Below are 25,363 nucleotides of genomic sequence, written 5' to 3' on the forward strand. Positions count from 1 at the left end.
TCACTGACTCTAAAATACATGTTATTAGATTGCAATGACACGAGTTCAGACAAGTTATAAAAAAAAGTTCTAGTTTGCTTATTGGGAAAGACCCAATTTAAATAAAAGCCAAGAAGAGCGTTACTGGTCCTTAAGCGCCCTCCACTGGCCACGCGAAATTTTCACGTGTGTACTGACGTCAGGGATGTAATCACCTGACCTAAGACATTCAGAGGGACACGCCCTCCAATAAGAATTGTGATTTTATATATTAGCTGCTAAAATTCATAGGGCCTGTGACAAAAAGCAAAGTGTGTGCAGGAAAGGGGTGCTATAGGGGTCTTTGGAATATTCAGTGGGGGGAAAAAAGCTATTTAATTATTATTAAAAAATATATATCGTTTTGTAAAAAATATTACTTTCTAAAAAATTATAAACGTATAAATAAAATGTTTTAATTAGGGCTGTCAAATCGATTGAAATCACATCTAACATAAAAGCTTGTTTGAATGAATGAATGTTAGTGGGTGGGATATATTAGGCAGCAAGTGAACATTTTGTCCTTTTTGAAGCAGGAAAAATGGGCAAGCATAAAGATTTGAGCGAGTTTGACAAGTGCCAAATTGTGATGGCTAGACGATTGGGTCAGAGCATCTCCAAAACTACAGCTCTTGTGAGGTGTTCCCTGTCTGCAGTGGTCAGTATCTATCAAAAGTGGTCCAAGGAAGGAACAGTGGTGAACCGCGACAGGGTCATGGGCGGCTCATTGATGCACGTGGGGAGCAACGGCCATGTGGTCCGATCAAACAGACGAGCTACTGTAGCTCAAATTGCTCAAGAAGTTAATGCTGGTTCTGATAGAAAGGTGTCAGAATACACAGTGCATCGCAGTTTGTCGCGTATGGGGCTGCATAGCCGCAGACCAGTCAGGGTGCCCGTGCTGACCCCTGTCCACCACCGAAAGTGGAAGAAGGTGGCCTGGTCTGATGAATCACGTTTTCTTTTACATCACGTGTATGGCCGGGTGTGTGCTGCTTACTTGGGGAACACATGGCACCAGGATGCACTATGGGAAGAAGGCAAGCCGGTGGAGGCAGTGTGATGCTTTGGGCAATGTTCTGATGGGAAACCTTGGGTCCTGCCATCCATGTGGAGGTTACTTTGACACGTACCACCTACCTAAGCATTATTGCAGACCATGTACCCCCTTTCATGGAAACGGTATTCCCTGGTGGCTGTGGCCTCTTTCAGCCGGATAATGCGTCCTGCCACAAAGCAAAAATGGTTCAGGAATGGTTTGAGGAGCAGAACGAGTCTGAGGTGTTGACTCCAAATTCCCCAGAACGAGTTTGAGGTGTTGACTCCAAATTCCCCAGATTTCAATCTAATCGAGCATCTGTGGGATGTGCTGAACAAACAAGTCCGATTCATGGAGGCCCCACCTCACAACTTACAGGACTTAAAGGATCTGCTGCTAACATCTTGGTGCCAGATACCACAACACACCTTCAGGGGTCTAGTGGAGTCCATGCCTCGACGGGTCAGGGCTGTTTTGGAAGCAAAAGGGGGACCAACACAATATTAGGAATCCTAATGTTATGCCTGTGTGTGTACACAGTATGCATAATATACACAAGACACGCATGCACACACACACACATATATATATATATATATATATATATATATATATATATATATATATATATATATATATATATATATATAAAATTTATAAATACATGTAAACACAAACTTTCGTTAAATGTGATTAATCACAATTAATCAATTTGACAGCACATTTTAATATCATCATTAATAAATGATTTCTACATTTTCATCTCTCCTTCCTTAAATATAAAAATATATACTACCAGTATATTTTTCTCCATAGAGACTCCTTTCTCACTTTTTTATTATTATTATTTTTTTTGGTAGGCTATCATTTGTATGTAGTTTGTGTGTAGCTTTCGAGAGATTTGGCCCGATTCATAATCCAGACCTGTATACATTTAGTTTTAATTGTGGGATCAAATATGAACTAAATAATAAGATGATGAAACAAGCTCAAACTACACCACACTTCACATGGAATTTTGAATCTGTAATCTATGATTTAGTTTTTTAACATTAGAACTCAGAGGCCCGGTTTCACAGACAGGGCTTAGACTAAGCCAGGATTAGGCCTTAGTTCAATTAGGACATTTAAGTAACTTTTATAAACGTGCCCAAGAAAAAAACATTACTGGTGTGCATCTTGAGACAAAACAATGCCACTGACATATTTTAAGATTTGTCAGTGCAAGATTCTTTCAGTTAAAACAGCTCAAACATGTATTTTAGTCTAGGACTAGCTTAAGCATTGTCTGTGAAACCGGGGGAGAGAGAGCTTTCATTCATTAATTTCTCAATGAGATTCTAAAAATATCGGAGGAACTTCTCTTATAGTCACATGAGGGAATAAGAACGAAATAGGAACAAAAAATCAAAAACAGAAGATCAGCAGAGATGTACACGTTTATTACCACAGCGTCTGCTCTGTATTCTGTCCGAAAAAAATTTAATTTCAACGGTCATTACATCCAACTGGAACAAAGCATATGCTTTACTTACAAAAGAAAACAAACAAACAAACAGATAATAAACATTAAAAACAATACAACAGGATGCGGGAGATTCTTAAGCCTCAAATACAAAGGCCAAAGATGTCTGATGTCTACCAGTCCAAAGATAACTGAAAGAAGACAAATGACACAGACAAATATATTTCTCTATATATGTGTGTGTGTGTAAATAAAGCTATCAACAAGAGAGACTTTACATTCTGTGGTCCAGCTACAGGACCAGATTCTGAGAGTCACTATGATGGATGGTGGCAGAATCTTCAAACCAAACATCAACAGCTTCAGAGTGTGGAACACTGAACCTCTACTAACAGGACAAACCGCCCAGCAACCCAAAAAAAATACCATTCTGGACTGGTCAAGCAGCAGTAAAAAAGTCACCACACAAAGCAGTCACAATTAAAAGCGTCTCGGGCCTCAATACACCTAAAGAAAAGGCTTTGTTTTGAGGTTACTGCATTGGACTTGTTCACACACACACTGTTAAAAAGCAACAGTTCTGCAGCGTGGTTCGATTTGAAGGAAATGTGTATGCCTGTCTGCTGTTAATCTCTCTTGATAATTACTATGACAATAATATGATAAAACACGAAGACAGCTCACTGTCACTGATCGTTTCTCTTTTTGCATTCATTCAGTGCTGGTGTTTTCAGGATTTTTTTTCTTTCTTTTTGGTTAGTCTGACCCCCTGCGCTCACTGCACACCATTCAAGTCATGTGACAAAGGCCAGAAGCATCTGAACATATCTGTATTGCAACTAGAAAAAATTACAAATTCAATTTCAAATCCTGTCCCATGAATCACTATCTTCTAAAGGGGAATACAAGCACACACACACAAAAAAAAAAAATTCATTACACTCAATACTGCCACCTGCTGGTTGAGCTTTGCCACACTTTTGTTTAATTAATCAATCAGCCAGGGATGTTTAGCTGAAAACCCTGAGGGATTCACTGTTCCATCATTAAAGTTCCCTCGAAATGTATGCAAATTTGGGGATTAAGACCTATCAAGTGCAGAACATCAGGTCTAGTAAGAAAGCTTGCCTGGGTTAAGTGATTTTAGTATTTCTGTTAAATGAAAAATAAAATGGGAGTTCTCATTTTGACTGAACTAAACGGCCGCAGTTCCTTTTATTGCGTTAGGCCTCTGGAGGACCAGCAAATCTGGTGGATCCAACTGTGGTTTGAGACCAGCTCCAGCATTTTAAATGGTCTGAACCTTTTGCTTAAAAGGAAATGGCTTTAACAAAGAAAACGAATGAATGAGAACACAGATGAAGTGCCAGTGTCACCTTTGGCATACACACAAAAGCAGAGGAAGGGGGAAAAAAGGATGAAAAGAGAAAAAGTTTCGGATGTTTTCTACTGTAACAATAGTGCAACACAGAGCACTCGATCATATCAGATATCCCAGACTACTCGTGACCTCCCATATTAGGTACAGCAGATTTGTGTGTTCAGCATGTATTATGAGCTCACTTCCTGTGCAGCTCCATCCAAGACCATCACTGATAGTCGTCAGACTTAAAATGCAAAAACAAAAAAAAGCCATATGATTGAAATACGTACACACAAAAAATTCCCTTACTTACTGCAGCAATAACAGTCTTTTGGATTTTCTTTTACCTGTATGTAACGTTTTAGGTAGCAACACCTGAATTGTGAGGCCCTGAGGTTTTAAACGGACACACGTTTATTAGATTGTGTGTAAGAGTGTGTATAGAGGGAGACGACAGCAGTTTGGCAGAGAAAAGCCTCTGAACTCTTCCCCAGAGACACTTGGAGAGAGTGAGATGGGCTCAGCTGAGAGAGACAGGTCCAGCTGAGAAAGTGTGTGTGTGTGTGTGTGTGTGTGTCTCTCTTTTTCTTTTCCCACCAATAGCCAGCAGATGGAGGGATAGAGAAAGAGACGGAATGAAAGACAGGGCATCAGTGGAAATAGGTGCGGTAACAGACATAAGCACCTGCAGCCAGTACCGTGCACATACACACACTGGCCATCAAGGGGCTCCACGCTCCATGGGCGGGAGCAGGAGCAGGAGCAGCCACTGCCGTGGGAGTCTTGGGCGGAGACCGTGCTGGTTTGGGAGGGGCTTCTCTTGCAACGATTGGGTCGTCGGGTTGTTCGCTTGACAACGCTGTCGCTCCGACCTCACCAGTTGTGACCATCCGTCTGCGCAGGTCCGGGCCGTCTGTGAATGTCTGGGGTGCACTGGAAAAACACCAACAACAAAAAATGTTTGTATGTGGATGCTGGGTGTGGATGGGCACTACAGAGAGAATATATTGAGAGTAGGCTGACCTGTTTGCACAGATTTCTGCACTGTTTTTAATGATCTCAGTGAAGAAGTGTGTGGGGTCAGAGTTCACCAGGTCGTCTTTGCCGTTAGGAGGATCTATTGGGGGCCGTGGCCTGGGAGGAGGAGTGAATTCAGGGGGGAGATCCTCCTCATTTGATAACTCCTTCCAACACTCCTACTCACACAGAAATACAAACACTTCACTGATCGATACTGCCTACTAGAAGTGGGCGGCATGAACAAAATGTTACATCTCATGGTAGAAGTTTTTTTTATGACCGTAAAGGTATATCATATGATGATATTTTTTAACCTCAAAATGTTTCAAATTAAATTACAATAAAATATATATCTTCTGATCTGTCATGGGACGCCCACATTAAGTACATAATTATGAAAGTACATCCTTGAATCTATTATCTTTGTGTTGCTAAAAAAGCAGGTCTCCCTTGTGATGTTCTAACACAAATATATTTAAGTTTTATACGGCCAGTTCTGGAGTACGCTAGCCCAGTATGGGGTGGACTACCTAAAGGTCTCTCTGATGAGTTAGAGAGGGTGCAAAATCGTTGCTGTCGGATAATAGGTATCAACACTCCCATCACTGAGACTTCAACACGGCATCATGAAGCTTTGAAGCGTTATGAATCAGTGAGTCGATTCAGCAGTTTGGATCGCCATATTTCAGCAGTTTGACACGCGATCCGAATCATGATTCGACTCACTGATTCATAACGCTTCGAAGCTTCATGATGCCGTGTTTTGAAATCGTCATCACTATACAAGTCGTTATTTAGGGGTTTTTTGCGCACAAAAACTATTCTCGTCACTCCATAAAGTTATTGTAGAACCACTGTAGTGAGATGGACTTTGTAACGACGTCTTTAGTACCTTTTAAGTGTCTTGAGAGTGTACCGTGCATTGTGCCAATGGAGGCCTTTCAGAGCCATCAGATTTCAACTAAAATATCTTCATTTGTGTTCTGAAGATGAACGGAGGTCTTACGGGTGCCGAACGACATGAGGGTAAGTAATTAATGACAGAATTTTCATTTTTGGGTGAACTAACCCTTTAAACCAGGTTGGTGTTTTTTGAGTATGTTATGTTTGACACATTTCAGAGTTTTGTACTGCAATACCCTGCCTTGTCAAACCTTAAATAAACCTAAACCTAATATTTATCAGTTATATGAATTAAAAATTACAGGGATTTTTTGACATTTTATGGACAAATGAAAGTAAAGTGACGTGTGGCCAAGTATGGTGACCCATACTTGGAATTTGTGCTCTGCATTTAACCCATCCAAGTGCGCACACACCAGTAGTGAACACACACCCAGAGCAGTGGGCAGCCATTTTGCTGCGACGCCCGGGGAGCATTTGGGGGTTCGGTGCCTTGCTTAAGGGTCTCACCTCAGTCGTGGTATTGGAATTGGAGGGTGGAAGAGAGCGCTGGTTATTCACTCCCCCGACCGACAATTCCTGTCGTACCTGAGGTTCGAACCCGCAACTTGCGGGTTACAAGTCCGACTCTAACCATTGTGAATCGTCACTGGTCTCACGATACGATTATGTCAATGATCCTACCCCACCGGTAGGATGATTGTTTTAAAAAATAAATCATTCAAAATAATACATTTTTAAAAAGTTGTAAAATAGTACGTTTGGGGTCAGTAAGAAATTAATACTTTTGTTCAACAAGGATGCATTAAAGGGATAGTTCACCCAAAACTGAAAATTCTGTCATTTACTCACCCTCATGTCGTTCCAAACCCATAAGGCTTATCTTCAGAACACAAATTAAGATATTTTTAAAAAAATTAAAAGATTTCGGACCCTCCATAAAAGTCTATTCACCCAAAACACCTGACACTTCTAAAGTTCATAAAGAGATTGTATGGATGAATAAATCCATATGAATCGAGTTGTTTCGTCCAAATCTTCTGAAGAGACCGAACGCTTTATGTGATGAACAGATTGAATTTAGGATTGCTTGAGGAGCAATAACAAACCTCATTGGTTCTTGCGAAAGCTTAAATGTGCTGGTTTGACACGCAAGAACGAAACTCATTCGCGCGCATCAAGCAGGCTTGCTTGAGCTTCCGTGATCAAATCTGAAAGCATGTTCGTGACTGATCAAGGTTTATATGCGAATAAAAGCCTAAATTAAATCTGTGCATCATATAGTGATCATGTCTCTTCTGAAGTCTGATTTAACCGCTCAATTCATATGGAAATATACTAAATATCTTCATTTGTGTTTCAAAGATGAACAAAAGCCTTATGGATTTGGAACAACATGAGGGTGAGTAAATGACAGAATTTAAATTTTTAGGTGATCAAAAGTGACAGTAAAGATATTTATAATGTTACAGCCCTGACATTTTCTATTTCTTGTGAAGTTGCTATTGAAAGAATCCTGAAGGGGAAAAAAGTATAACTGTTTCCACAGCAATATTAAAAAGAACAACTGTTTTCAACATTGATAAGAAGAAAAGTTTCTTGAACTGCAAATCAGCATATTAGAATGATTTCTGAAGGATCATGTGACACTGAAGACTGGAGTAATGATGCTGAAAATTCAGCTTTGCCATCATAGGAATAAATAACATTAATATATATTCAAATAGAGAAGTTGTTTTAAGCCAGGGACACACCAAGCCGATGGTCAGGCAACATCGGCAACTTTGAATATGTCCCACGCTGTTGTTGTTGTTGTTTTTTTGGCCGATTCAACATGTAGAATCGGCGTCGGTGAGAGAGAACTCTGATTGGCTGTTCAGAGTTAGCGAACGAGTCAGTGCACGAGAATAAGAGCAAAAGTGATGAAAGCGAGCAAGTCAAAACTGAATAGAAAGAAGGCTGTTACAATTTTACCTAACCTGAGTGAACACTGCGCGAATATTTTCATAATAACATGAGCGGAGTGGAATAAAGAACACAATCAGTGTGACTGATATTCAAAATGTTAAGCAAGCTCTGCTTTGTTTATGGTTTGTATGCCTGCAGGCTTAGTTTCATTTTCCCTTTCTGAATGAGGAATATAGACAAATATATCTGCATAAATAGACAGTTATCTCCTTTACACACAGGAGCAGAACGCACATGCTAGTTGACCGTCACCTGTAGTTCTTTTGGTGTGTTCAGGTGAGGTTTCCTTCCCTGACGCGAGGCGAAAACACAGTCGGCTTTCATCAGCGCTAGTTCTTTGGGTCGGTTTTGTGTATCCCTACCTTTAAATGGTAGTATTATTTGACAGTTTTACAGTATATTTTATCAAAGAAACATCCTTGGAAAGCATAAGACTTTTCAAAAACATTTAAAAATGATCTTACCAACCCAAATCTATTGAACGTTTTGATTACGATTATCATGTCAACGATTCGATTCGATATCCCAATGTGTTGCATCCTCAATTTTCAACATAACTGCACATAGCTACATTTTTGTCAATGAATACAAGCAGTCAATGAACTCCGTTTTTATTTGATCTGCTCCAAGAAAGTACACTTACTGAATCTGGATTAAATATTATCATCTGGATAAATATTAGGAACAGTCGCTACATTTTTCTCAAGAAAAAAAAAAACCATCCCTCACCTAATATTGTAAGCATATAGAGAGCCCTGTCAGCTGGTATAATTATTAAAGGTTAAATATAATGCAGTTTTTATTATAACAACATTATAATATTTAAATTATACAAGTAAAAATATAATAAATATGTATTAAAGTGCACATATTTAGCCAAATACTTCTCTCTATACGACAAAGCGGTATTTATTGTTTATATTTCGAAATAAACTGACAGAATTTGAGAGTTGTGAGTTAGTTTCATTTCAAAAGTAACCTGCTCTGTCTTGTCTGTTGGCATTAGTGTCCTCTTTGCATCGCGATTTTTCTCTGCATGAGAAAATGGATGTGTGGGTGGGAGTGTGAAAAGTGTAATTTGGGAGTCTCATGCTGAATATGTGAGAGGTGGCAGCCCTGCTAAATACTAAAAACGCATGAAACTTAATTTACAATATAATGCGCACACACTCACACCCCTCACATGCAGCCTCGCACACACACAGCCTCGCTCACACACTGTAAATGTTAAAATAACGGGTGCATTTTCTATTACTCGCTTTTGTGTTTCGCCTCCCTCCTCCATTTTATGCTAGCACGAGAAGCGTGTATGTGATGAATGATGTCAGAGAAACGTCAGTAGGCTATAATCGATTATGGTCTATTACTGCAGAATCGTCCACGTTGTGATGCATCGATGCAATGATTCATTTCAACACCCATAGTATCCACTATCCACCAGCATATCACTCAGCTCTACATCCTACAACACCCTCAGCAAAGAATCCAAAAATGAAACATTTCACAACACCAAATGTTTCAAATATGTTTCTTTAACATCCCATGGCATTACCTGTACAGACGTGTCTCCCATGATGTACTTGGCACCCTCTATGACAGCGAGGTAAGAGAAACGCAGCTGATCAGCTGTCTGGATCAGACCCATGCGGTATCGCCGCATTTCCAGCAAAACCTCCTGGATGCGTACTGATGATGGATCTTCCCTCTGAGACATCTGAGAACACACAATAGCAGTTTTTTTAGAGGACGCAAGGGGGTTCTACTGAGCTCTAAACAAAAGCAAGAACAAATCTGAAGTGCACATGAGACATCAGACATCCAGCGGGTCTCTGTACTAGGGAAGTCAAAAGTACTGATACTGCTCTTAATTATGTGAAAAAAATGTCAAGCACTGTTAACTTTATTTGCATCTCTGCACTATTTGTTATTTTGCTTGCAGTATTTTTTTATTTTTATTACTGGCTGTTTACTGAATACTTTTGGGGTCAGTAAGATTTTTTTATGTTTTTGAAAAGTGCTCACCAAGGCTGCATTTTTTTAAATCATAAAAAAAAACTGTAATATTGTAGCCTAGAAATCTAGACGCACCCTAGCGGCAGAAAATGTATTTTGCCGCGAGTGTAGTCTAGCAACTCACGGTAGACCTGAGAGCTGGAAAAACCAAACTCTGGTCAGGCCAATCACAATGACGGCATGTCACGGCAGAGTTGCGGAGGTTCTGCTTGCTACTCGTAAACAAAGAAGCTGGCGAACAGCGGTCTTTCGAATCAGCTTTGGCGTTTGGCCGCGACTCTGGAAGACTTGGAGTTAAGCTTTTCTTTGAGAAAAGAACAAAGAACGGCACTGAAGTCATTCTTAAGAAAAGAAGATATGTTCGAAGTTTTGCCTACCGGATACGGCGAAAGTCAATCAACTAACGTTAGCTCGGATTCACCTTCTTCTTTGCTCTGGTTGGTTGTGGCGCTCATGGCGCTATCCAATTGCGCACAGAGGGAATTTGAAAGACAACCGTTTATCCCGCCCCTTGGGTTGAGCCCTGTCAATGGTGAGTTTCCAGACCCAACATCTTGATGTGGGTCTGGCTTGTCAGGCTAGTAATATTGTAAAATATGGTTACAATTTAAAATACATTTTCTATTGAAATATAATTTTAAATATAATTTATTCCCGTGATGGTAGATCTGAATTTTCAGCATCATTACGCCAGTCAGTGTCACATGATCCTTCAGAAATCATTCTAATATGCTGATTTGCTGCTCAAGAAACATATTATCAATGTTGAAAACAGTTGTGCTGCTTACTATTTTTGTAGAAACTGTGATACATTTTTTCATGATTCTTTGATGACTATAAACAAAAAAAACAACAACATTTAATTGATATAGAAAACTTTAACAATTAGGGGTGTAACACGTCACGATTCGATACAAATAACGATAATGAACTCACAATACAATAGTTCTGAGATATTTTAAGAGTTCTTTTATTATTATTACTACTTCTAAGACATGGTAAAGTTAACAAAAAATATACCGATTGATTAAAATGTTAAATTTGGTGTGGACTTGAACAGACTTGGTCCATTATGCAGGCATTTGTTGGATCTCTTACAAACAAGCTGCGTGCACACACTCCCAGTGCTCAATATGTCCAGCCTCTACAGCTATTAATGCACTTACATAAGAATAAAACATCTCAAATGCTTTGAATAATCATTCTACTAAAACTAAATGCGATATAATGATTTAAATTATGTTTGCACTTTCACTTTGAGGAGTGCGCTTCAGATGATCAATGCAATCAAGCGTGTCCAAAAATGTAAATTCTGTCTCCATTTACGCTCATGTTGTTCTCATGCATTTGAATGTCCGTGTTTACTATAGTGTTCATCATATAAAGCCATCGTGTCTCTTCAGGATTTGGATTAGACTGCTCGATTTATTATTTTTACGATGCCTTTATGACCTTTTTGGATCTTTTCAATTTTAAAAGAATGGACTTTAAATCCATCTCTAGTTTTAAAACTTTCCATCTCTCAGGTTTCAAATCTTCATTCTTATAGGTTTGAAATTAAATGAGGGTGAGTAGGCTACATGACAGAATTTTTTTTTTTTTTAAACAGTAGGCTAATAAGCCTTGGATAAAACTAACTCTATAATCACAAATCATATCGTTTCCATTACCGATAGATATCGTTGCATTTTTATATTGCGATACATCTCGATATAACAATGTATCGTTACACCCCTAGTAACAATTCAACTTTATTATCACTTTTGATCAATATAATGCGTTCTTAGAGAATAAAAGTATCAATTTGGCCCCAAAATATTAAATGATAGTGTATTAGTGTTATTTAATTTTTTTAAATAATGGAGTGCCACGGTACCAATAATCTTTACATTTCACTTGTATAACGCCATTTGCAAGGTCAATGTAATGCTTGAATAATAAAAACTAATATGCTATTGAGTACACTCCTTTATTTAAAAAGTTAACTATTAATACAAGCAATTTTGTCCGACAGATATGGCATCGGAGTGGTCAGTTCTCTCACCAGTAGAAGGCAGGTGTCTACAAGGCAGAACGTTCCAGAACGGCCAATGCCAGCGCTGCAGTGAACCACGACAGGGCCGTGATCTGGACTCAGACAGCCCGACTCGCGGACTTTCAACAGGAAGTTGAGAAAAGATGCAGGCGACTCTGGCACGCCAAAATCTGGCCATGTGGTGTAGTGGAAATGAAGAATCTCCCGTGTTTCCTGTGTCTTTAAACACACATGACACAACATTAATCATGATGAGTGTGTGCTTATCTGAAATGAGCCTCTGGCATCTGTAATATCCTGAGAGCGTTGAGTCAAGTCAACAAGCCATCCAGCTATAAAGAAGTTAATTTTTAGGAACATTTTTCACGCATGCAGAAAGAAAAATGACTGCATAAAACCTCAAGAGTTAAAAATAGCAGAATAATCAGTGAAAGAGATAGACAGATGAGCAAAAGCATGATGAGGATGAGATGAACATTGTCTCACCAACAGATTTTCCAGCTCCAACTCTCGTACTGTGTAGTACGATTTCACATCTTCTGAGATCAGAGTAAGTCTGAAGTTTGTGTCCTCAAAAACAGCCTCCCTCTCCTCTCGCTGAGGCCAGTACTGAGCACACTTTACCTGCACGCGCACACACACACACACACACGCTTCTTCATTATTACCATACACCACAAGATTCACACACACAAACGATGTACACATTCCATTTGCACGCTTGAAGCTTTTTAGGGAGGTATCCAAAAGCGAGTGTGTATCATTGCTACAGGTACGGTACAAAGAAACAGGTACGGTGTGTTTCTCTCACCGAGCCTTTCTCTATAACACGATTCAGCATCAAGACCCCTCGGCAGCGCTGCTCCCACACCATCTCCCAGAAATGACCACAGGTGTTTGGTAACGGACCCTAAACACAAACACAACCATTAAAACAAGCACAACCTGTCTACTGTATTAATAATACATTTTATAAACAGACTTGTAATTTAAAGTACAATTTTGTTTTAATATTTTATGGCCCTGTTTACAGCTGGTATTAAAATGCGCTTTGGTCGAGCAGATCACAAGTAGACGACGCTAAATACAGGTGTTATTGGGGTCTAAAACGTCTTTAGTTTGTCCACTTTCGACCACTTCCAGAGGTAGTCGAAAAATGCATTCAACTGAATTGCTTTCATAGTGTAGATCGAATGCATTCGAACAGCCACAAAAGACCACCTACTCTCTGCCTACTGACCTAACTTTGGTGGCTAAAGTCCCAAGACAAAAATGTAGCAAGCAATGTTCCCAATTTGTAACATGCACACTGCGTTTGCGTCTTGCAGCTGTCAGAACAGAAACGAAAGCTGATGCTCTCCGTATGTTTTTCATTCGTCTCTGGTTGCGTTCATATGTAAATTGTGTGAGCTTATTTCATCCATTAGATCGAAAGATCTGAAAAACCCTATACATTTAACCACACATAGACCCTACCCTCAAAGAAATCAGGGCAGAAGTGGTTGAAAGTGGATAATTAAAACACCAGGGCAGCGTCCGAAACCTGGAAAATGCTGCCTTCGGAGGACACATTTCAAAGCAGGAAGGCACCAAGGCATGTCCGAATCAAATGTTAGCTTCACTTCCTGTCTCTGATACCTGATCACAATCCTGTGCGTTCCATTCTGTCACAGTTGAGCTGAGGAAAAAAGATAGCGTCCGAAAGTTGCGTTTACTGGTCAGTTTGTGTGTAAATGTACTTTTTTTAACCAAAATGTTCTACTTCTGATGTCATTTCAAGGGAGAAATTACTAATGTAGTAATTAAATATGTGTTTAGTTCTCACCGAAGCACTCTCTATTTTGCTGTAGATCATTAAACAGTTACACTGCCTAAGAAGTCTGTCCGAAATTTAGTTTTGTGAGGTGCCTTCATGCACATAACGCTGCCTGAAGAGTCATTGCCTGATAAGGCAGCGAGGCAACGAGTCAGCTGCCTAGGTTTTCGGACGCAGCCCAGGTGTAAACGGGTATGTGTCTGACTCGTCTACTTGTGATCTGATCGACTAAAATGCATCTTAGTCAATCATTTTAATGCATCTAAAATGATCGACTAAAATGCATCTTGCATCTTACACCAGGTGTAAACAGGCCCGATGATATAATGTATTCCTGTGATGGCAAAGCAAAGCTGAATTTTCAGCATCATTACTCCAGTCTTCAGTGTCACATGATCCTTTAAAATTCATTCTAATATGCGGATTTGGTGCTCAAGAATCATTTGCAAAATAAATCATGGTGCAAAACATTTGATTAATATATTTGTGGAGACCGTGATAAAGTTCTCATGATTCTTTGAATAGAAAAAGCTCAAAAGAAGAGCATTTATTTGAAATGCTATTTTTTTGTAACATTACGTCTTTACTGTCACATTTGATCAATTTAATGCAACATTGCTAAATAAAGGTTTTCATTTCTTTACCCCAAAGTTTTTGTTATGCGAGGGGGAAAAAACTTCAGGCTAGACATGTTTGGTGAACATGTCTGTACAGTAGTTAGTAAATTTTAAACTCTTTTAAATGTACTTGGGATTTTTCATTTTGCTTATAGTGGAAACTCCTGCACTCATGACCTTTAGTAACCCTAAACCACACATTTGTGCAGTCGTGAGGTACATGGCATTGTGGGTGAGAATGTGTGTGTGTGTGTTTTGTGTGTTTGTGGTGGTAGCTGACAATGCTCTGACTGAACAAGGCTTGCAGGTTGAGACGAGTCTGCTGCCGTCTCAGAGCATCAGTGTGCTAATTCATCTGTATAATAAAGAAACATGTCATGGTGACGCAACTCAAGATTTCACAACATTTCCCAGTGTTCTTTCCAGATACAGGAGAAGGAAAATCTTCCTGGCAGATGCCATGAGCGTCACTATAGTATATCAGTGTGACGCTTGTTGGGGTGTTGGCGGCCTAATGGACACGTAATACGAATGTCAAAACCAAGATGGGGGTCTCTCTGAACAGGGAGTTTCCCCATTACTTGCTTACCTATTATTATTTTAGTGTAGCTATCCAGGATGTTCCCTAACCTTTTTGTCTTATGTATCCCCAAAGTCCCATCCGAAAGTCAAATAAACCAGAAATGTTACCTTTAACTTAATATAGCTCTATTATAACTAAAATGGCGATTATTACAATGGTTCAGGTTTAAACTGTAAAGCTGTTTTAAAAAATACTTTTGATATTATTCGATTGAAAACTTGTGTCATGGGCAGTGTGAATTTTAGCGACAGTGCCAAGTGAAACGGATAACGTTCACCATTACAAAAGTCTATCTTTGTCCAGATTCTACAGCACGTCCTAGTTTGAAATCACTGTTCAAAGTCGTCAGATGAAAATAAACAGCTAGATAACACGAATATTCCGTGTACAAATTCAATGCATGAATGCTGTTAATATGTCTATATCTGCATGCCATCAATGTGACAGATTTTTAAAGGGGTGACAAATTGAGGAATCACCTTTCCCTTGAGCCTTTAATATATAAAAGTTCATCGTGATATAAGAATATCCTATAAGTTTCAGAGCTGAAAACATCCTTGTTAGTCAAAGAAAAGCTTTTATTGACACCAGGCCCAGAAAACGAGAGATCTCAGAATATGTCGACCACTGACGTCATAGAATGCAGAAGCACCGCCTCAAGCCCACCCAGCGACTCGTGGAGCTAAACAGGTCGCGCTACCGAGCAATTAACATGCCGGTTCCAGCTCACGTGCTTAAGACATTGCGTGTTTGTTCGCTTCATTTCACCGCAGAATCGATTGTAAACAAGATACAGGTCGAGACTGGATTTGCAGACATAGAGATTAAAACACAATGCTGTGCCTTCTATATTGGATCCGACAGGAACGGTGCAACACACTTATGTGAGTAAAACATGTTTTTTTTATAGGCCCATTTGTTAGTATTGCATTGTTACAGATCGTTTGATATCTACTGATTACATATCTTAGGTGGTGTTATTGGTTCATTCTTGATTTGTAACGCCAGAGCTCACAAAGCCCAACGTCCCGGGGCTATGTGTTTTTCAGACGGGCTACCAAAACGTAGCCTGTCGGCAGGCCGGTGATATCTTAAATAGTGAAATAACATTGCTTTCTTGCGCGCGGACGTGTGTGTGTGTGTGTGTGTGTGTATACAGTTTGCGGTTATATTCACTGATCGGGCGGACAAAGTAATACAAAGTTAAAATTCCAATCAATCGCAGGTGGATGAGAGATGAATCATTGTGATTGTTTGATAAAGGCATTTTGAGAGCCCTGTTAGCATTTCCCCAGACGCTTTCAAAACAATCCCAACATGTACTGAGGGGAGCTGAAGCTCATTAAAAATGCAAATCTTATCCAATCCTAGCAGTGGGCGTTTACTTCCCAAGTCTTCAGTGCTGCACGCCCATCAAAACCGAGCGTTTTTCAGAGAGCCTCAAAACCATGGCAGAAAATAGCCTATTACTTATTCATTATGATGTTTTTGAATGTAAAAACCATGCAAACGTCATAAGTTAACAGGAGACAACAGTATAAAAAAAGAAAAAAAGCCAGTTCATGACACTTTTAAAGGAAAGATGTTCTTATGGTTGCTAACTAGGCCTGGGCGATTGACAATATCATATCAAGATTGCTGTAAAATTTACACTGGACATTTTTACTTTATTATTGGTTAATCTAACAGCCTATCGCACAGCAGAAATAAATGCGACAACAGCCAGTCGGTGCATATCGATAGTGATTTCTGTGTGCCTCTGTGTGAATGAACGGCATGGTTATGTATCATTATGTATCAACGGCACACATGTATCGCACGCTGTGTTTTCCGCGACTGTCGTCTTAAAGGTAGGGTAGGTAAGATTTGGTTAAAAAACTTTTTTTTCAAATTTGTTTAAACTTTCTTTATATATCAATACATAATTAAAATGCAAGTACTCTGAAAAAGAAAGTATAAAAATTGAGTGTCTGTAGACCTCTCACGACTGTTTTAAAGACAGCTCATTATTTCCATTCCCTCGACCTTCTCCCTTCTGGGCTCTTTCCAAAGCCACGCCCCCAAAACACATGAACGTGCTACGCCGATCACGATCAGCTGAAAGACGAATTATTTACCTGAGACGAGCGGGTAAGAAGTGCATGTAGTGACATCATGTCAGAATCACATGTAATAAAAAATCTAACTTTATCATTATGAATATAAACAAATAAGATGTCTTTTAGTACTCACTATCAAGCTAGAATAACGATACTGGTAAAGTTTAAAATACACACACAACACAGTGTGCGACACAGTCTACGACACACACAGATACAAGATAAAAACATCAGTAACCATTGGTAGAGAATATAAAAACAAACCAAGGGCCGAAATAAACGTGCAGGTAAAGTTCCCGGTGAACATTAGCCTGACAAGCCAGACCACATCAAGATGTTTGGTCTGGAAACTCACCATTGACAGGGCTCAATCCGAGGGGCGTGATAAACGGTTGTCTGTCAAATTCCCTCTGCACGCAATTGGATAGCGCCACAACCAACCGAGACGGAGCTAACGTTAGTTGATAGATTCAACTCCGAATACATCTTCATTTCTTACGAATGACATCAGTGCCGTTCTTTGTTCTTTCCTCAAAGAAAAGCTTAAGTCCAAGTCTTCCAGAGTAGCGGCCAAAACCGATTTGAAAGACGCTGATCGTCAGCTTCTTTGTTTACCTGTAGCACCAAGAACCTCCGCTCCGTCATTATGTTAAGCCCGTCCACCGACTCTACACACGCTGTGATTGGCCTGACCAGAGTTTGGTTTTTCCAGCTCTGAGGTCTACCGAGAGTTGCTAGACTACACTCGTGGCAAAATAAATTTTCTGCCGCTAGGGTGCGTCTCGATTTCTAGGCTAGGTGAACATGGTAAAAGAGTTTAGACAGAGGGTAGTAGCTAAAGCTATCTTAGTTCTAAAAAAAGTTCCTGGATGCGGTGTACTAGCTTTTACACATGTATTTTGTTATCTAGTTACATTTTGCGAAATTCAACACGACAGCGATCAACTTGAGCAAAGCATATTGAGTATTTATCATCTCTACTAATGGCTCGCTAAGTGTATAACATTGTAACTTTATGCTAAGTAATGTTATGTTAGCTATATTAGGCAGCTACGTGTGCTAGTGATACATGCTTCATGAAAACATAAACCAACAAAATGTATAATCAAAATGAAAGATTACCTGTCCGGCAGAAATACAGCCTCTTGAACTCTTCAAATCAAACGGGTGCGCCAGGGTTGCCAGGTTTTCACAACAAAATCCGTCCCAATTGCTACTCAAATCTAGCCCAAAACAAGCCCAATCGTGTTTCTCCGGTAAAAATCGCATTTGGGGGGTAAAATATGTGTCTTTTTGGTAGGGCTGCCTGCTCAAATTTGCAAATCCCGGGGCAAAATATCACATAATTGGGGTCGCTTCAACCCGCGGACATGAAAAAAAGCCCGCGGCAACATTGTTGAAGTAGCCCGACTTGGCAACACTGGGGCGCACGCATGTGGGCAGATCCTGTAGCAAAAGCGGCGGTAGCCATGGTAGCGAGAGAGAGTGACAGTCGCCCAAGCCAATCACTTGTTTCGTCCCGGACGAAAATAATGAGCAGTGTTTATTGCAGATTAAAAAGTCTAGAGTCACTCGATTTTTATACTTTCTTTTTCAGAGTACTTACATTTTAATTATGTATTGACATATAAAGAAAGTTTAAACTAATTTGGACAAAAGTGTTTTAGATCATTCTTACCTACCCTACCTTTAACATATGAGGACACAAACACATGAAACTTGATCTCCCAAACTGAGTCACTTCACAAGATTTTCAATGTTTCATTTGAGAAAATCTGCCTTCAAATACACACTGAAACTAAAACTAAAGATCTTCACGACAAACTGTCAAAATAAGAGTTTGGTATAACTTCAAGAAATTATGACAGAAATATATAACTACTGTACTTCTCCAAGTAATAATATTATTACTTCTAAGGAATATCACACAACCTATATATTTTTTCATCCATGTTTTAAATGAATACAGTTCTGTTGTGAAGCATCTTATTTGACAAAAAATGCAAATGCAAAGTTTTGTTTTTTTGCAAATTAATTGTTATTTTTCATTTGATCACATTTTAAAAGCTTGATTCAATTGTTAAATATTACTTTTTTTTTTTAAATTAAATCATAAAACACAAAATCCCCCCAAAATTAAATAGAATTTAGGGGGAAATAAAATGGATTTCATGGGGGCCTAAATTTAAAGGTAGCTACTCTGTGGAGTTTAATTGTAAACAAACAAGTTTACATTCATTCTCAAGGTCTAACAAATTTGTGGAAAGCATTTCTTTTCCCATTAATGGTAAATAAATATCAATATTGTATGATATGGGCAAAATTTAGTTTTGTACAATAATATTATATTTAAAAATAATATTTTGTCCATATCGGTCAGCCCTAATGGTACCGATTAATTGTCTATAATTTAATCAATAAAACGTAGCTATGCTCGATTAAGCAAGGTCGTCAGAATACGTAGTTTTAAGGTGTGTGTGTGTGGCTCATGCGCAAAACACGTGCAGTAGAAACACCCCATAGCCCCTTAGTTACATATTCTATATGAATTACTATCTTCCAAGACATGCAATGGATTTGGACGACTAGTCGTTTATTTATTTTTCTCTTTTTTCATACAAATACTTGGTATAGTTTGGTCTCTAACTGAAACTTATATGCTTGCTGTAGGGTTGTACCGATGGACGATATCATTGAGCGCCACCATTGTGATGCCACGCCCCCGTTGCGAGTCTGTTGTGAGTGCGACACACACTAATCCTCTTCAATAGTATTAGTTAAACTAAAAACTTAGCAGGGATTGCTCTGTAAATTAAATTGAGAATGTAACTAATGCATAAATGCTATTTTAAAAACTGTAGTCTATGCCAGATATATATATAGCCTACATTTTTAAATCATTTGAGGCTGAAACATCCATGCATGCGTATTTATTTTAGCACTTCCGTCAGTGAAACAACACAGCCTATAAAACATTTAAATGATTTTCAGTAAATAACGGTTACCTCAATAAGAAAATTAAATATTAGTTAGAAAAATATTTGATTCATACTATTTCCCCGCAAAGATGCATCATATACCGCTCTGCGCTTTGAGAGGAATGGGACAAGCTGGATAGACACCTTTCGAATATCTTCATTTTCATGTTTTCTCCTGATGTTGCAAGGCAACACTTGTTGTAAAAGGTCTGAAGAGCGGATTTTATCTTCCACAAGGTCAAGACATTTAGGCAATGTTTGATTATTCACTGCCAGAGAAAACGAAACTAAAATCACCGGCGTGTGTGTGAAATGCGCTATTCAAATAAACCAAACTTGACGTGCCTTACCAAGTTTAATAACAAGAACAAACTGTGTTAAATAAAATTTGAAGTAAAAGGGTATTCGTCCCACAGTGTTTTTTATACTTTACCACCGTAAAGGATGTGAATAGTTATAATAGACTTAATTATAAGCAAACGAAAGGAAGAAACAATTATAATCCCCTGCGAAAATGGCGACGTGAGTGAAGATTTGGGAAAAGAAACGAGATGTCCAAGTCCATTGGGATAAAATGGACAGGGCCTATTGTTAAAATTCACGGAAAATCGAGTGACCAGATCCAGATCGCAAAACAGACTGAAAAAGTGCTATCTGACCATTATTTCCTTTCTAGGCTAAACAAAGTGCTTCACTCCTGTGGTAATATTCACGCGAAACAGCATTCACATACAAAACACTGGGTTAGTAAAATAACGAAATTATTTTTTTAAAGTAGAAAATAGTATTTATGTGAAGAGATATATTAAAATAAAAAGAGCTCAACTCTTAAGTGGAAGGAACCTATTTTTCCCCCTCACGTGCAACCTAGCGGATGAGTCATTATTTGGGTTAGTAAAAATAACAAAATTATAGTTTTAAGTAGAAAATAGTATTTATGTGAAGAGATATAGTATTTTATCTACCTATTTACCCAATTACTAGTAGTAATTAATACAGAATATTCAAAAATTCAGAAGGAGGGGGTTGAACATATTCGTCTCTCTAATGAAGGCAGGAATCTCGAGAAGTGGCGCGCCTCATGCGTGCAGGGCTTATATGCGCCGAGAACGAACACTGCACTAATTATACAAAACACACCAGTCTGTTACGTCCCAGTAACAAGCTCCTATATTTTGCAGTAGATTCATTTAGATTGATAAAAACGGATAATAGGCTTGCTGCGATAGTCGGTGTTAGTGTTCAGGCATAACACCGGTAACATCACTTGCCCACCACGGCTCCGCGGCCTCCGCCCCCACCGTCGTTTTGATATTTTATAGTAGTAAAAATCATTTAGTTTAGTTAGAGAACAGATTAACTACAATTAAAAAACTGAACGTGCAGCAGGAGTCAGACCTTATTCATCACGAGAGCGAGAAGCTGAGCTGAATGACAAGATGATCGCAGAAGACTTGATTTCAACATGAAATGTAAAAGCTGTTTTGTTGTTGTGTTTTTCATTAAGAATAATAGGCTAATGAACCCACAATTAACTAAAATGCGCACGGCCACAAGGCTAATATATTTTGATTCTATTCTATTTTGCACAATGTCAAATGAACATTGAACATCTAGAGAGAGAATACTCCATTGCATGGAACACTTAGGCTAAGAAGCAAAAAAATATATTTATTAAGTATAACGAGGTTGAGTTCCTATTCAACTGTCCATCCTATTAAAAAAGGCTAGGCTACTCAAAATAACTGTAAAATAAAGAGTATTGTATTTCGCCTGATTTTATAGTGTAAACATATTCAAGCGCGAATGAGAACCGTTTCGAGGGGGATGCCGGATTTGCGAGAAAAAAACGATTCCGAACGAATATTAAAATATTCTGGTCAAGCCCAACTGTATTCTGCTTGTTTAGACCTTTTCAACGATATATAACACAATTCTATCTATTATGCACGATGATTTTACAGATCGCATTGTCATGTAAAGCAGTTTTTTTTCACGCTATGAAAATAGAGCACATCTAATATGTCAGCAAATTTAAAAGCACTTGTTAAGTGATATTCATATTCCCTATATTCACTGTATAGCCAAGCTTCTAAGCTTTAAAATGAAATCTATTTTATGTTGGTTAAGTAAAGTGATAACTTAGCAGAGCCCCTTGCTTTGGTTTTAAGAGGTTAATGATTAATAGATTAATTAACAATCGATTATGGGAATTTATGTAAATTGACATCTAATCTAATTTCTATTTCACAGTGAAGAAAACTGGCCAAGATTTGCGCTTTTCTTAATGTGCCAGCTAAAGTCAGACAGTGGTTTAGCTTTTTTAACTAGCATTTTTTACACATTGGTCAAAACAAACAAACCTCATGCGAAAACGAAATTTCCAGGCTGAACACTTTGGTGTGAAAAGGCAATAATAATGCACATTTTAAGATCTTAAAAAGTAACAAAAAATAAACCATAATAGTGAACTTGACAAGAGATTTTCCACCGGATATATGTCCCTAATATACTATATTAAAGAACTCTTCAGTGCCTTTACACCAACCGTATATCATCCTCATGTGTGTGTCAGATGTCATGCAGGCGCAAATACAGCATCAGATTCCTCAGCAGATGCAGCTGAGATGTAAAAGTCGGTGTGTCACCTGAGTTAGTATGTAGTTTCTCTGAGCTTCATCCACTGAGATCAGACTGGCATTGATGTAGTCATTATTGCCGATCTGTAGAGGAATACGGCTGTGGTCAACTGTGAAAAGAGAGAGCGATTAAGCTGTGGGGCACATCACCCATGATGCTTTGCGCGTTCAGCGGTGGAGCGATTCTTTTTCAGGTCCTGTTCTCAGTTCCCCACAAGAGAGTAAAACATCTTCCTGATGAAGACGCTCAATTGAAAACAGATAAAATACACAGGCATTCGTTTATTGTGGTGTTTTGCGAGCCGAGGACCTTTTCAGGTTGTTGTGGAAAAAGAGAAAGACTCAGAGAAAGAGGAAACCACAACAGTGTTGCTCTTTGTGACGGAAGAGTTAAAAAAGGGAGAGAAAAAAAGACATGACATCTTCAGTGTGAAATGACTTTAACAGCTCGCTGATAACAGGCCCCTTCCGTTAGGTGTCACTCACTGTGTCGAACAGGGGAAGCGGCACACTTACATGGGCTGACGTCTCTGTAGCGATTACGATTTCTGTTTTCTGGAAGTTTGGCGATCTTGCATGGTAGGTCACTCGACTGCTGCCTGATCTCCTACAGTAAAACAGAAGTCTATGAGATGAAAATGCTTCATTCTGTTAGTGAAACAAATATGTGGCAAATGATTTGCTGGGAGAAACTATATGGCACACAGAGTTATGGGGGACCACCAGTCTCCAGTTTAAGATGTCATTCATCATATCACTTATTTAAAAAACTGCAAGTAAGGCAGAGAAGAAGATAAAGGTGTCAAACCAACTAATAACAGACTTCCGCTCATAAAAGATGAACTCTTTCCCACCATCTCTATCTCCGTTAAATGACAAATTCAGGTCATCTCTACAACTTGTCAAATAATTTATTCTGAGTTTAGCAAAGAAGCAGCGTAATCTGACCTGTCAAAAAAATAAACATCACATCAAATAAACAAAACTAACTTGTTTTGGGTTGTTATGTATATTTAGAACATCATAATCAAGTGTGTAGCAGAATCAGTTCTTTACCTGGTAAACGGCGTTCCAGTTCCCGAGCTCATCGATTTCCCGAAACTCGGCTTCCATTGCCGCGTGTGTTCCGCGCCGCTCGATAGATGGCTCCCTGGCAATACAATTAGTTATAAAGTCGATGTCGAATCACATGGAAATTAATTATTTTAAAAGTCTGCTTTAATTTTCTTACAGAACGTTTCTAATGGTACTGTTGTGTCGCCCTTACCGGAAACACGCTGCTTGCTCCTCCCGCAGCACTGCTCTCCGCTCTGCGTCGTGATCACGCCTCTTTCCTCACAATAACCAATGAAAGACTGGGAGTGTCCACGAACTCAGGGTAAAGGCCAACCAGCGCAAAGTAGTGGGGCGTGGCAACCCCTTCGCCCAATCATACTACGGAGCGTTACCGCTTCATTCTTCTGGGCTTTGTAGTTTTTGTAGTTCTGAGAGTTTACCCAATACGCATAATGCGTAATGCAATTTAGAAAAGTGCAATGGATCATAGAACAGTAAAATAAATCATATTACAACCCAAACTTTGGGTTGCAGCATTTTGTAAGCAGTATTCAATTAAGTAGCTAAATGTAATATTTTGTATATGTAGGCTAGCATTTCATATTAATATTTTAGTTTTTTGTGGATTAAGCTTAAAGTCACTGGGGGGGGGGGGGGGGTCTGATAATCTGAGTTCAAAAGAGACAATACATTTTTTAATGTTTTTAATGTTTTTTTTAATGTCCTTTATTTTGTTTCAATAATATTCAGTCTTTAATATTTAGTATTTTGAGGGGATTTAATGGTATAGACAATGGTAAACTCCAAATTATTCAACATTTATTTCAATATAAAATAATGCAAATATAGAATAAATATTTCATATTATTTTCAATTTATACAATATTTAGATTAAAATAGACTGTGAGTGTGGAGTGTGGTCACAACTCTACGTCAACAGGGACAAAATGTCCCCACAAAGAGGGTAATATCCAAAATCCTTGTCCTTGTGGGGACATTTTTTTTTTTTATCTCCATGAGGAAAACAATTTATAAATCACACAGAATGAGCGTGATTGTTTTTCCCAAACCAGTTGAAGTAAAAAATAAAATAAAATAAAAAAAATCATATTGGTCTAAAATGGCTTTAAAATGGGTTAAGTTCATCTCTTAATATCTTTATCCACCACCTAATCGCAGATTTATATTCATTACTTTTTATTTCAAGGAATTATAAATATTCTCCAAAAAGTAGCAATCTCCTGTGACAATAAGTTCTAGTATCTAATGAATAAGTACTACATCTATTTATTATGTACGAATATCTAATGAATAAGTACTATATTTAATATGTACGAGTATCTAATAAATAAGAAGTATGTGAATAAATAGTATATAATAAATAATAAAAATGTAAGCCTACTAGTCACAACTGGAATATACTAGTCAAAACTGAAAAGTGAATATCTGACTGACAGATCCCTAGAAGTCAATTGAAATTTTTTTTTAAAATGTGTTACTAACTAGTAACAATATTTAGCACCTATTGAAATAAGTAGTATACTAGAATCTAATGAAAAAGTAGGCTACTTGTATTTAATAAGTACTAGTATCTAATTAATGAGTAGCCTATCTAATAAATAAGAATAGTATCCAAGTAAGTATCTTTGAAAAAAGTTACTAGGTAATGAATAAGTACTTACCTAAGAAATAGATACTAGTATCTAAAAAAATAAGTAGGCTATATCATGAAAATAGATAGGCCTACTAGT

At 38.4% G+C, this 25,363-nt stretch overlaps 1 protein-coding gene across 2 annotated transcripts; it reads right to left on the reverse strand.

The window, feature by feature from the left end:
• Positions 1 to 1,912: 1,912 nt before the first annotated feature.
• Positions 1,913 to 23,868, reverse strand: ptpn1 (protein tyrosine phosphatase non-receptor type 1). 2 transcript variants are annotated; one of them, XM_079828069.1, is made up of 10 exons: positions 23,788 to 23,868; positions 23,613 to 23,706; positions 23,073 to 23,163; positions 22,566 to 22,666; positions 12,636 to 12,734; positions 12,311 to 12,448; positions 11,834 to 12,043; positions 9,329 to 9,490; positions 4,909 to 5,081; positions 1,913 to 4,818 (listed from the first exon to the last, which is right to left on the reverse strand). In XM_079828069.1, the coding sequence occupies exons 2-10, from the start codon at positions 23,667 to 23,669 to the stop codon at positions 4,536 to 4,538; spliced, it is 1,314 nt and encodes a 437-aa protein (XP_079684195.1). In that variant the 5' UTR covers positions 23,670 to 23,706; positions 23,788 to 23,868; the 3' UTR covers positions 1,913 to 4,535. The 2 variants fall into 2 exon arrangements, with proteins under 2 accessions (XP_079684195.1, XP_079684196.1); XM_079828070.1 differs by having other exon boundaries at positions 2,478 to 4,818; positions 23,824 to 23,868.
• Between the last annotated feature and the right edge of the window lie 1,495 nt (positions 23,869 to 25,363).

The sequence above is a fragment of the Gobio gobio genome, assembly GCF_949357685.1.
Source record: "Gobio gobio genome assembly, chromosome: 10".
NCBI lineage: Eukaryota > Metazoa > Chordata > Actinopteri > Cypriniformes > Gobionidae > Gobio > Gobio gobio.

Excerpts from the sequence above, each read along its gene's own strand:
- ptpn1 (XM_079828069.1), bottom strand. The coding sequence starts at position 23,669 with ATGGAAGCCGAGTTTCGGGAAATCGATGAGCTCGGGAACTGGAACGCC. Across the intron at positions 22,667-23,072 it reads CTACAGAGACGTCAGCCCAT|TTGACCACAGCCGTATTCCT; the intron begins GTAAGTGTGCCG and ends CTCTTTTCACAG. Across the intron at positions 12,449-12,635 it reads GTGTTATAGAGAAAGGCTCG|GTAAAGTGTGCTCAGTACTG; the intron begins GTGAGAGAAACA and ends GTGCGCGTGCAG.